Raw genomic sequence first — 13695 nt, forward strand, 5'->3', positions numbered from 1 at the left:
TACAACTGAAAATACAGTGGAGGGAGAAAACTGTCCATATATATGTGCTGTCAGATACCATAGAAAATCTTAGGTGTAATACAAGAGTAATGGCAGAAGAGAGGACCAGTAATTCATAGTTAAGCTTTATCTAAAAAGAGAACTAGCAATAAAACTCATGACTTCAGATGACTATATATAAGCATATAGATAATGGGTTGCAAAAAGGGTATATTAGAGGGCCTAATCACAGGAAGCAAATTTGACCTCAGAGGTTATCATTGAACCTCAGTGAGATGAGATTCATGGCTAAAAATGGCTACGTGAGAAGTAAACTTTATTCAAAAGGAAAAGAACAGATTAAAAGGACAGGGGAATCATAGTGTACATTAAGGACATATATATTCATGTTAAGAAATTCAGGGGAAGCAGAGTACTGGTCAAGTGGTTAAAGAGCAATATGAGAACATGAATCTGTAGGTACTTACCTATAATTACAGAGGCAAGGCGTCCCTTTACCAGCTGGTATTTTTGATGAAAGGCTTAACAGTCAATGGAAGAAATATTTGGGCACTAGTGACATAATCTCACTCTCTATCTCAGCCTTAACTAAGACAAGGAACTGAAACTTGGAAGTTGTGGGATTTTGCAGGCAAAAAAGTCTGAGCAAGAACATGGAGATGCAGGGAATTTTCTACCTACAGTTTCAGGCTTTTCTTATTAATCTATTGTATGAGTGTGATTGTCCTATTGTGTTTCTTTTTGTCCCTCACTATTAAACTTCTAGGAAATAATCTATAATTACTGTGTCTTCTTCCTCATCACTAGGTCTATCCTAATCTTCTGTAAATTGTCTCTTGCCCCCTCTGTTTACTAAATCAGATCTCTTGAAGATTACTTTATAATTCCCAAATCCAAAGACCATTTCTTAGTCTTCATCCTTTCCAACCATTTAATTGTAACCTGCCAAAATTTGGTCTTTCTCTCAGCATCCCTATTTCTGTTGATGGCAGCATACTCTTTTGTTATACAGATCAAAATCTCAATCATCTTTGATTCTCCTCTGCTCCTATACCCTACATCTGTAATGGTAATGGTAATTTGAAGATCTTCCCTGGCCCTTTATAGGCCTAAATTAATTTGAGGATCTTCCCTGATTTGAAAATATACTCTGCCCCCAGTAGACTGAATGTAGTCACATGGAGCCTGTGGTGGGAAGGTTGTTCTTCAGGAACAACTTTTGTTACTTTGTAGTCAAGTGGGTCATGAGGGTTGTGATGTTCTCTGACCCTGGAGAAGGCTATATATACCCTGAGGTGAGGTTTTGCTTTGGGGCTTACTTTGGGAAGAATTGTGTGATTTGGTAAGATGAGACTCTGGGCAGTCGTTGAGCCCCCTGGCTTTGAAAACCCAGAAGTTGGTGCTTCTCTCTCTGGTAACTAACTATGTGTGTCATGGTCAGATGGCTAGACACCCTGTCTGTTGAACTATGTTATTTCCTCTGTATCTTTGGTCTGCTTATAACTTCTGTTTGTATTCTCTGAAGTTCAGGGTGCTGACTTTTTCCCCTGAACCAGGTAAATGATATATATTTGATTACAGTAAGATTGTTAACACTTTCTGAGTTGCTTTCCTTTAGAAAAGCAGATCTAAGAACCTATGCTAGCAGCCATCCTGGGTATGCTAGGGTGCTTGCTGCTACAACATTTGATAAGTTGTTGAGTCTCTCTTTTCACACCTATCTGCTCCTCACTACACTAGTACAAACTCTCATTTACCTTTTACCAAGATTATTACAATCATCTCCCAGCATCTTCCCTTCTCAATTTATCCTGCACACAACTGCCAAAATAATCTTCCAAAGGCACAAATCTGACTCCTCTCTTCAAAAAACTTTAGCATTTGTTCCTAATCTCATAAATATAAACTCATTAGTTTTGTATTTAAGGGACTCCTCCACATTATTTCATTTAGAACTATCTATTATAATCAATCTGTACAGTTAAGCTATTCTCAAATCTTATCCTGCCACCATATATTCATGAAGGCTATTGCCAATGCCTGGAATATAATCCCTCCAGTTCTTTGCTTTTCTTTCTACAAAAGTTAGTGCTATATCTTAAGCCTTTCCTTATCCCTCAGATGAAAGTATCTATCCCTTTTCAAATTTTCACATAGTATTTTGTACTAATCTCTTCTTTTCCCTTATCCTTAACACATTCTATCTTCTATCATACTTATTGGGTTTGTGCCATAGTCCTGGACATAAATTTTATTATCATTAAGGGTCGGATAATATGTTTTTTTTAATGTGTATTTTTATGCATGGGTAACCTTAGGCAACTAGGCGACACAGTGAATAGAGTACTGGGCCTCAGAGTCAGAAAGACCTGAATTCAAATCCCACCATACCTACTTACTACCTGTGTGACATTAAGGCCACACGTACTGATAATATATGGCAAATCACAATCTGTTTGCCTCAGTTTCCTCACATGTAAAATGGGAATAACAGTAACATCTACTTTGCAGGGTTATTGTGATGTAAAGCATTTAGCACAGTGCTTGGCACATAGTAGGCATTATATAAATGCTTATTTCCCTATTTCCTTCTCCTCATCCCTAGCCAGTCTCCTGTACATAGAAAGCACTTAAGAAATGTCTGTTAACTGTACTATGGTCCTGGGACTTGCTGTGCCGTACCTCACTGCACCCCAAATCTTTACTAGCTAAAATGTACATATTCTTTGACCTAGAGATTCCAAATAGGTCATTAACAAAAATAAAAGCTCCATTTACACCAAAATATCTCTATCGGCACTTTCTGTGGTCATAAAGAACTAGAAATAAAGTAGATGCTCACCTTTACTCTCATTTATTAGGAAGAAGGAAGGGTTCCTAGGAAGAATAGAAGAAATAATCTAGACAGGAAGCTAGAGAGAGGTTCTGAGGGGGTAAATGAGAATCAAATTCAATATCAAAAAGTTGCTAAGCAGAAGAATGTAGGGAACTAACTGATGAAAAAAGAAGTTCTACACCAATAGAAATATGAAACAAATTTGAAATTTCTCTTACAGAGAGTTATAGAAAATGTCCCATATTCCTTATAACACTAATGCATGAGCGGTGTCAGGTGAAAAGAACCCTGTTCCCAAGAGGAAAGGTCTTAATGATGGCTGACAACTTTCCATTAAGGCACGTTAGGCAACACAAATACAACTTCCTACCTGATCCTCTCAGCTACTAGTGACACAGGCATGTTGGGTGACACAGCAAATTGGAAGATGTCTTCCTGGCATATGAATCTAAGGCATAAAAGAGAGCCTTTTAAGACTCATCAGACTCACTAATTGCTATTCAGTTCTATTGATTTACATGGGAATGAATGACACCTCCAGAAACCAAACAAACCCTGTAATATATCTCAAATGCCTTTGAAATCTAAGTAAAACTTGAGAGCATGTTGTATGTTTACTTGGTCTAGTATTTCAAAGTCATGCCTTTGAGAGAGGAAAAAAATATGGTAAGTGAATAAATGGTTACAAAAACAGTATTGAATAGAATTTTATCTTTCTGGATTAAATGCTGGAATGACGGTCTTCTGGGAAAGAGTAGAGCCCCACAAAGACTAGGAATAATGTGTTTTATGGGAGTCTCCCTCCCTAGTAAAAAAAAAAAGGACTCTAATTTCAAGAAGAAAAATGCCAAGATAAAATTGAAAAACAATAATTAAAGGCCCACAAGTATGACACAGAAAGGAACACTTTATAAGGTGAGGTTCATGTAAGAGGAAAGTGAGTTGGGGAAAATACCAAATACCATGACATTAGATACTTATACACTGCTATATCTAAAGGATACCAAACAAACTTGAATTTAACACAAGGAGGTAACTAAGACCTGATAGAAGAATCACTGACACTTGGGAGATTCTACTTCAATATGAAATAAATTATTTTGAGCAAATATGTACCTTTCTATTTCAAAATAAATGTATCTAATAGGGAAGGGAAATAGCATTATATCTTATAAAGGTATATATAGGTATATACCTTATATATATATAAAGGTACTATAATGGACATTAGGATACAAAGTCCTTGAACATATGGCTCTACCCTTTTCAGCCTTATTAGTCTACACCCCTTCACATATTCTTCAGTCTAGTCAGACTGTTCTTATTGTTCCTCACACAGGATATTCCATTTTCTCTCTTTGCTTGTGTACAGCCTGTCCTTGATGCCCAACTGCACTCAATCCTCATTTCTTCCTCAAAAATTTCCTAGTTTGTTTCAAAGCTCCTTTGTTTCAAATGTCACCTCCTACTGATCCTCTCAGTTACTAGTGCTTCCTGCCACTTCAAATTACCTAGTGTTTATTTTGTATACACTTATATATGTACTGGCCATCTCCCCCAATCAAATGTAAGCTTAATAAAAGTCGAAACTTTCAATTTTGTATTTTCATGTCAGGAGCCTAACACAGAACAGGAGTTTATGGACAATCTGACTTATTGATGGCTTGGTCATGAAAACAAATAAATCTGAAGAGCTAAAGTAGAGGGAGAAAGCAAAATTATATCTTTGTGGGAATATACCTTAGACAATCCATCTGGATGGAGAATAGGGAAGATGCTTTCCCCAAAATTATGAAATTGAAACAGGCAAAAAAGTGGTAATGGAAAATTACAACTGCTCTAAAGGAGAACAATAGATTTACTCTGCTGATTTCATTTTTTAGGAGAGAGAGGAAGCTACTAGGGAAGCTACTTGTTTTTTTAATTATAAAACCAAAATGAAACACTGATTACGTGAAATGTGAAAAATAATAGGAGAGAATGATCATGTCACACTGGAGTTTGTAATGCAAAGGAAAGGAACTTAGGCACAGTCCAACTTGCACACTAGAATTTAAGAAAGCTGCTTCAGGATGAAAAGACAGGTATAACTCCATGACCAAGAACTCTAAAGGGAATACTCAAGATGGGGGCAGAATTCTTAAGGACAAAATTCTGTTTACATAATTGTGAATAAACATTATAAAAATAAAAGATGCAGCTAAAGAAACCAATGTAGTTGCACAAGAAGATCTCTGATGAAATTAGATTTTAAAAATATATGTGAACTGAGAAGACATAACCAAAGACAAATGCAAAAGAGTGGGAGGAACTTGTCAGAAAGTCTTGTTATAAAAGATAAAGACAAGTCTTTTTAAAAAATGGTATCCAGAATAAGAAGAAAATAATGGGCAGGGGAGTGGAGACTACATAGGGGATATGGTATGATTTTAACAATCAATCAACAAATATTTATTAAGCATCTGTTGTGCTACTAGGCCCTGGGAATACAAAGAATGAAATCCCTACTTGAAATGAGCTTATATTCTTATGACAGAAGAAAGAACACTGTAAAAAACATAAAGAAGGGCTTGAAACCTAAGGTGGCGGAGAGATGGTAAGAGAATGCCTGTTTATTAAAATGAATTCAGGTCTTTAGACCCAGGTTAATTACATCTTAGGGTACTATAAAGACTTGCAGATATGATCTAAGAACCACTGTGGCTAATTTTTGAAAAATCATAAGGAGGCACCAGATGACTAAAGATAAATTAATTTTTCCTGAATGTGTAAGAAGGAAATACAGGTCCCAAGGGAAATTCTAGAATGCCCTAAGTTTAAACAGCACATACAAAAGTAGGTATGCAGAAGGGAAATATAAGGTAGATATAGTAATCATTATGCTATAAGAAATATAAAACCCCAGAAGTATAAAACTTGTACTTACATGTATATAATAATCTTATTTCACCACAGTTAGATAATATTGGGATATGAATATTGGGTAATATTCATTGGATTCATTGGATAACAATGAATACTTAATAACATTCACTTTACCAGCCCTTATAAACTCCTGCTTAATGTTTAGCTGTATACATATAACACTTAAAAGTTTTCTCTTTCACTTAAGTAAATTTTAATTACCAGGTCTTGATAGTGATTTTCATATAATAGATAATAAATAATCATCAGCAATTTAATATTCACATTTTCTTGACATGGAAGATATTGGTTGGATTGAGAACATCAAAATGATATTTACCTAGTAAATAAGTATATGGAATAGGCCATACTGGACATATTTTGCCCATGTCGAACAATTTCATTCTCCTGGTTCTTCCATTTTTCTATTTCACAGTCTATATCTGATGTAAGTAAACGAAGCTTAAGTCCAAGTTTTGCTATCTTTGCTTGTTCCTAAAAATTAAGAATTTTAACTTTTTGGTCATTAGTGACTTTTAAAAAACCTTTTAAGAAGTAGAAAATACAACATGATTCAATAGCAAATGGTCTCACCTCAGAATCAAGTTTGGTTGGCTTAAATGGTTTCAGGTTTGCATTATTCTTCTGTTGTAATTAAAAAAAAAGTTTAAGGTAATTTTAAAAATTGCACATTTGATCATAAATGTAATAGTTAATAAAAACAAACTAAATTCATTCTTTAAAAAACTATTTGCAATAAGGATTTTAATATTTGAACTAATACTATGAAATAAGTCAGACCTATAACATTTTATATGCAATCATGTTTTCCTCACTTTTATGAATTCGGAATTCAGTTTATTAAATCTTTCTCTAAATCTAAGAGCTTACCTTTATTTAGTAAGGTAGATTTCAATGGGATGCCCTTCCTAATCTTATTTTCTTAAGTTATGTAGAGGATTATACTTGTATTACAGAACTCTGATTTTCTAATAACGAATTAACAAAAATTAAGGTAATGTGCAAATTTATGAAAGTTTTCCAAAAACTCATCTCTAAGTAAGTTATTTAGAATTTTGAAGATTCCAGGACAGCCCACAAGAGTCAGTAAAGCAAGGTCCTACACCATTAAAATTAAAGATTTTTGAAACATTGAAGTATTGAAGCATATAGATTTGTAGAAATTAATTACTATATAGTAAAATATTTCTAGGAGAAAATGAAGAGTTCCAGCTTGGAATACCAGGAATTCACTAACTTCTCCCCAAAGGACCCTATCTTCTAGGTACTGGGAACAAGGATTCACTTAGCTCCAAGCCACTGGTGGCTATCTATGATCTGGGACGAGAGTTCCAGAAAGGGTGAGAGCTGGAGAGGCCCTAGGTCTTCAGGGGATGGAGAACTGTTAGTATGGACCCTCAGAAACACTTTTTGATCTCAGGTTGACTTCATGGTTACATCTTTGAGTAATACAACCTCTCTGGGTCTCAGTCTCTATAAAATGAAAAGGGCTAGATGATCTTTATGGTAACTTCCAGCTGTAACATTTTATATGTCTAAGATTCTATTTTTTTTTTAAGCAATTGGGGTTAAGTAACTTGCTCACGGTTACACGGCCAGCTATTTCTGGGTGTGGTACTAAGTATCTGAGCCCGGATTTGATCCCCTACGTTATCCTGACAGTGGGGGCCCGGTGCTCTTACTTGCTGAGCCACCTGGCTTCCCCTAAGCAACTGGGGTTAAGTAACTTGCTCAAGATTACATGGCCAGGTGTTTCTGGGTGGATGCTAAGTGTCTGAGCCCAGATCCAATCCCCAGGTCATCCCGACACTGGGGGCCAGTGCTCTTACTCACTGTGCTACCAGGCCGCCCCGTAAGATTCTATTTTAAGGAAGGCAAGACTATGCATCATTCTACCATTTGGCAGTGGGCAAAAAGGATGTGACTTTGAGAAAGAATGGCTTGCAGCAGTGACATAGGCAGGTGTGGATATCCAATATGTGTATGTGGTGCCGGGGGGGGGGGGGGGGGGGGGAGGGGAAGGGGAGTGGGGAGGGCTGAAACCAGGTCTTCCTGGCTTCAAGGTTTACTCTGTATATAGAGATATAAAAAGGCCATAAATTGCCTAAGACACTATAGCAAAAGAGCTCAAATATGCAAAACCACTTTCCCAACACTTACCACTGGCTTTGGAAGTGAAAGGTAGGCACGCTTCTCTCCTACAACCAATACATGTGTTAGTCAACAAAATTATTTCATAAATGTAATATTTCTCACTGTTATGCTTTTCACTGTGTTAAATGTTATTACATAAACTACTAAGGAATGCTAAGGTAGTAATGCTATATATATTCTATCAATCTTATCAATCACATGCATTTAGAAACAAAGTTCTTTGATTTACAAATCTAGAAATTGAAAAGTTACATAATTTTCATATTACACTTATATTATCCAATTACTTAAGATATATTATAAGGGAGGAAATAAAATATTTCAAGTATATTCATTTTAACCTATAACCAGCTTACATTTCTTAAATAAAATTTGGCTAAAACTAAAATAGATGATTCCCCTTAAAAGAGGCAAATGTGGATGAGACATCAAACTCCAAGTATTTTCAGTTACAGTCTTCTACTGGCTAGACTGAAAGTTATTTTAATAGTCTGCCTGACTTCATATCCTCTCAATCGTAGCAGATGAACTTAACTACCAGCTCTAGGTTCACCCTCTCCTCAGACTTGAGGACTAATATTTGTCCTAGGAAGAGGACATACATAAAGAAATATGTATGAGGAAAGTGGAATTAGGTCACTAGTTCAGCATCATCCAGGCAATGTTTCAGTATTCCGATCTTGGTAACAGCACCCATATCCCACTCCTCTTTACCCTTGTGGAAACACTCACCTAAAAACTCACATTTTTGTTAAGCGTCTGTCCCTAGAATAAATTACCCTCTTTCTATACCCCACTCCCCCACCAGACTCTATTTACCCATGTGGGCTGAACGGGCAAGGTAAGCCCCTCTGAGAGGAATAAGATTATACAAACCAAGGCCCCATCTCAATATGACCTTTTCTATTACCCTGTGCTGTTTGGGCACAGAGGATCCTGAGAACGTGAGCTGTTCCTCTACTGAGACCCCGACCACATCCTTGAGAAGAGATATGATAACTGCCCAACTCCTGTAACTAGCCATTCCAAGGAAATATCGTTCTTGGGGGGACCTTGGAAGGATTGGCCTCCGTCCCAGGCTTCACACAATATATGATGTTTGCTAAAAAACACCTGACAGTATGCCTTCTTTGTTCTCAATACTACTTAAACTGTAAGATTCAGACCCCCAAATTGGAATCTCACCCATGGAGGAGACATCTTACCTGGGACCCTCTCGAGCAAGACCCTGATGGCTATACCCGGGATTCCCCAGCTTGTGTGGTCAGGTGTTGGTGCCTCCCCGCATCAGTGATGATTGTAAATTGTGTGTGTGTGTGTGTGTGTGTGTGTGTGTGTGTGTGTGTGTATAAAAATCATAGTTGCTCTTATATTACTATTCCTAAGCCTTTTACTCTGTTGTCTCTGGTTTCCTTCCCATTCGCCTTTATTCTACATAAACTATATTGGATCTTTTGAAGTGCCAAGTGTTCCGTTCATGCGAATCCTGAACCTCCTTAATCGGACATGGGTTTGCTTGGATTCCTAGTCTTGACCTTATAAAATCTGGTTTTCCCTACAACCATCTTAGCTCTTGTGCTGACAATGTAGTATCACTTTGACCCCATCAATGATAAATATTCCTTTAGGTAAAACAAAATAGTTGCTGTTAGTCTCCGAAAAGAGACATGAAATGTCTCTAGACATAGAAGAGGCATGAAGTGAATTATGATCACAAGAAAGAGATTAGTTCCCATTTGTTCTCTTTTATATGACCCAAGTGTAGGAAAACTTGGATCCTTAAGTGTATAATTACCACCAGAGGAAAAAGTCAGAGATCTGAAGTACGCGGTATGAAAACACTGCAGAATTCACTAAAGTATGCCTGATATGTGTCTAGTCACAGAACACTAGGAATTTAGAGACAGCTCTTTACTTAATTAAAATTAAGGGACTAGAATCCTGTCAGTGATATCCTCTGCTATGGGTTAACAATAGGAAAAAGAAGGCAATGCAGGGTAGTGGAAGGGAACTTAGAGGCCATCTAGTCCAACCAACTCATTTTATAGAGCAGCAAATTGAGACCTGCAGATGTTAAGTAGCTTGCTTGGAGTCACATAGTGTCAGAGGTGAGATTTGAATCTAGCTCTTTTTCCTAAGTCTAGCCTTCTATCCCCTATGACGCTCTTTTCCACATTTCATCTTTGCCTATTGCTTCCTTTAGGTCCCAACTAAAATCCCATCTTCTATAGGAAGCCCTTCCCAATCCCTCTTAATTCAAATGCCTTCCTTTTCTTAATTATCTCCTGTTTTTCCTGTACATAGCTAGTCTGTCCATATTTGTTTGCTTATTGTCTCCCCCATTAGATAGAGAGCTCTTTGAAAGCAGGGACTGTCCTTTGCCTCTTCTTATATCCGTGGTGTTTATCACAGTGCCCGGCACACAGTAGATAACTAATAAATGTTTACTGACTCTCTTTCATGGTAAGCATGAGGCAGGCTATTACAGCATCTTGGTAGATTGTGTATAGTGATTATTTGTGATTGGATCTCCCATAAAGTGACCCTGCATAGGGTTCTGGGTTTTTTGGTGCACTTAACTTTTTTTTTTCTGATGGGGAAGTCAAGCAGTAATACATACTCCTTAGTCTGGCATTATTGGGAACTGAATAGAGAGCTGGCCTTAGAGTCAGGAGGACCTGGTCATAAGTCTTGCCTCTGACACATACCAGTTGTGTGACCATGAGAAAATCACTTAGACTCTCAATGGTCCGGCAACTCTCTAAGACTGTAACTTACAGATGAATTGCTATTCTGCATTGGTGGAGGGAGCTTCTATTGCGGGATTTCCCTATGTTAATTAAAAGAGAGGTCTGGACAAAAAACCAAACCAAACCAAATCATTCACAACAACCAAAAGAACCCCTCCACCTTCCTGAATCTGTCCCCTTCTTCCCACTCCTAATACACTATGATCATGTCATGTCTCTATTCAAAAGCCTTTACTACTTTTTCATTTTTTACAAAATAAACTCTTTATCTAGACATTCTAAGATCCATTATGATTCATGTTCATTCTACCCCTCCAATCTCATTTCACACTAGTAGTCCCTTTTGTGTTTTCTATGCTATATAAAAACTACTCATTGTCCCTCCTTCTTGACTTGCCCCTTCTCATCTCTGTGTTTTTGCTTAAGCTTTTTTCCATTATGGAATAGACTCATTAAAAAAAAAAAACTATTAAGTGCCTGTACAAAGACTTCTATTAGGGATTGGGGATACAAAGATTAAAAAAGAAACAGTCCTTGACTTCAAGAAACTTGGGGTGAAGGGATGAGGTAGAGATATGATGGTTATTCTAGTAAGCACAATACAAGGTAGAAAGTGAAAGAGAATTAAATCTGAAGAATGAGCAATGGGAAGATGCGAAGATTTCAAGTAGATGGGCAGGGGCTGCTATGGAGATTGGGTCAGGCTACATGGAAGAGCTGGTACTTGAGTTGAGCCCTGAAGAAAAAAAGGGATTCTGAAAGGCTGAAATCAGGAGGAAGAGCATTCCAGGTATGGGTGATAGATACACAGAGGTAGGAGGTAATATATTGATCTGGAGGGATAGCTAGAAGCAGTTTGGCTGGAAATGACATGAAATATGCATGGAAAAGTAGGTTAGTACCAGATTAAGAAGGGCCTTAAGTGCCAGCTAAGCAGTTTGCATTTCTCCCTTCACAGCATTTTTTGATTTTTTTCTCCTCCTTTCCACTAAGCACTCACCTTAGTTGAGGCCCTCATCGTCTCTTGCCTGGATTATTGCAATGGCTCCCTAATTGGCCTCCTTGTTTCAAGTTGTTCCCCACACTATCCATTCTCCACATGACTGTTGAAGTAATATTCTTTTTTCTTTTGCTTTTTGGAGGGGGGAAGGTAGGGCAGTTGGGGTTCAGTGACTTGCCCAAGGTCACATGGCTGGTAAGTGTTAAGTGTCTGAGGCCAGATTTGAACTCAGATCCTCCTGACTCCAGGGCCAGTGCTCTATTCACTGAGCCACCTAGCTGCCCCTGTATACCATAAATTCTTGTTGACTGACTAACTGAATTTTGTTCTAGAGACAAAGGAAGCTACTCAAGGTTTTTTGGACAGGACAATACCTTAAGAAAATTATTTTGTCAGTTGTGTGAAGGCTGGATCAGGGAGATTAGCAACAGAGATACCAATTAGGAGACTATTACAATAAAAAGTCCAGATGAAGGTGATAATATGAATATATAGAAGGGTCTATTTTGTAGAAAATGTCATGGAGTAGAATTGATAGGATTTGTCAATACATAGCATATAGGCTTGTGAGGGAGGAAAGAAGCACAGATAATTGAAGGTTTTAAACTTGGGTGGCTACAAGGATGGTGGTACCTTTAACTGAAATAGCGAAGTAAAATGACAGGTTTAGGGGAAGATGATGAGTTCAATCTTGTACATGCTGAGTTTGAGTTGTTGGTGAGACATCCAGATGGAGATTTTAATCATACAGTTGAAGAAGCAGGACTGGAGTTCAGAAGACAGATTAGGACTGGATATGTAGATTTGTGTCCCTCTGCACACTGCCTATTAAAATTGCTTTCTTCCTTCAAGACCTAATTCTAATTTAACCTCCAAATATTCCAAAATGGTCTGGCCAAGTTGGATCTCATACCAATTTCTTTGCAAGCTCATTCACTCCCCAATTGTTTTCCATTGTTTTTTTTTGAAGTCACATTGAAACAACTATCTTTTCCATGAAGTTCTCCATTATTCTTACCAACTGAAAGTTATCTCCCCCTCTTCTGAACTATACAGAATTCTTTATTTCTTTAATGCATTCATCATGTTTTATTTATATTATATATTTGGGTATGTCTTGTATTTCCTATTGGATTGTATGCTCCTTGAGGGTAGAAATACTGCCAATCATTTTTGTATCTCCTCCCAGAACCTTGCATGTATATATATATGGTGAGATGATTAAGACTGATCCCGGGGGGGCCAATAGGTGGTGCGGTGAATAGAGCACCAGCCATGGAGTCAGGAGGACCTGAGTTCAAATCCAGCCTCAGACACTTAACACTAGCCATGTGATCTTGGGCAAGTCATTTAACCCCAATTGCCCTGCCTTCCCCACTCCAAAAAGACTGATCCTGTATCATTTTATTATTGATCCTATTTACAATTCATTGATTTTGTCCCCTAACTGTTAAAGTCATAGTTCTTTTGTCTCTAAACTTATTTCAGAAATTAGTTGTCCTGTAATGTGTTAAGTTAAAAAATTCAGCTCTCCTGCTAACCATTGATATATTCGTACCTCAAGGAATTTAGCTGACCAAGGAAGTCAGGTTAAATATCTTTATACCACAAAACTGTCCTTCAAGGATGTCTTAGTTTGTTATCTAAGATGTCTAATTTGTTATCTTGCACCTGGACTCTCAGGAGTGAAGGAGGTGGGGTTTTTTTCCTAGTCCCTATTACCAAACTTCCAAACAATTAATTATGTTGTTCTCCGTGCCTCAGCTTTGCAACCAGTCATGTTGTCCTCAATCCCATGATATCACCTACCCTGTTCTGATCTTTGTTCAGTACTCCCCAAAACCTAAAGAAGAGTAATTTTCCTATTTCTTGGGATCTTTGGCATAAATGAAGCAATCCATTGACCCATTTATTGATAAGCAGCATGCCTCTGTTAATAGATGTTATCTTACTCAGAAAATTGTCTCCATTTACCCTTTTGTTAAATTTCTTTATTATTTTTTTGTTTTTTGGAAGGCAATTGGGGTTAA

At 37.4% G+C, this 13695-nt stretch overlaps 1 protein-coding gene across 2 annotated transcripts in view; it reads right to left on the reverse strand.

The window, feature by feature from the left end:
* CTNNAL1 (catenin alpha like 1) overlaps positions 1–13695 on the reverse strand; it is a 98622-nt gene that overhangs the window by 11676 nt on the left and 73251 nt on the right. Inside the window, exons 12-15 of one of the 2 annotated variants that reach the window (XM_069105955.1) lie at positions 7922–7959; positions 6335–6385; positions 6081–6235; positions 3207–3284 (exon numbers count right to left, since the gene is read on the reverse strand). In XM_069105955.1, the coding sequence (XP_068962056.1) occupies positions 3207–3284; positions 6081–6235; positions 6335–6385; positions 7922–7959 (322 nt within the window). The remainder of the gene's footprint in view (positions 1–3206; positions 3285–6080; positions 6236–6334; positions 6386–7921; positions 7960–13695) is intronic. The other variant, XM_069105964.1, reaches the window with a different exon arrangement.

This window comes from Petaurus breviceps, unplaced genomic scaffold, assembly GCF_028583685.1.
Source record: "Petaurus breviceps papuanus isolate PSGF00001 unplaced genomic scaffold, PetGlider_PUasm1.0 138, whole genome shotgun sequence".
Classification (NCBI taxonomy): Eukaryota; Metazoa; Chordata; class Mammalia; order Diprotodontia; family Petauridae; genus Petaurus; species Petaurus breviceps.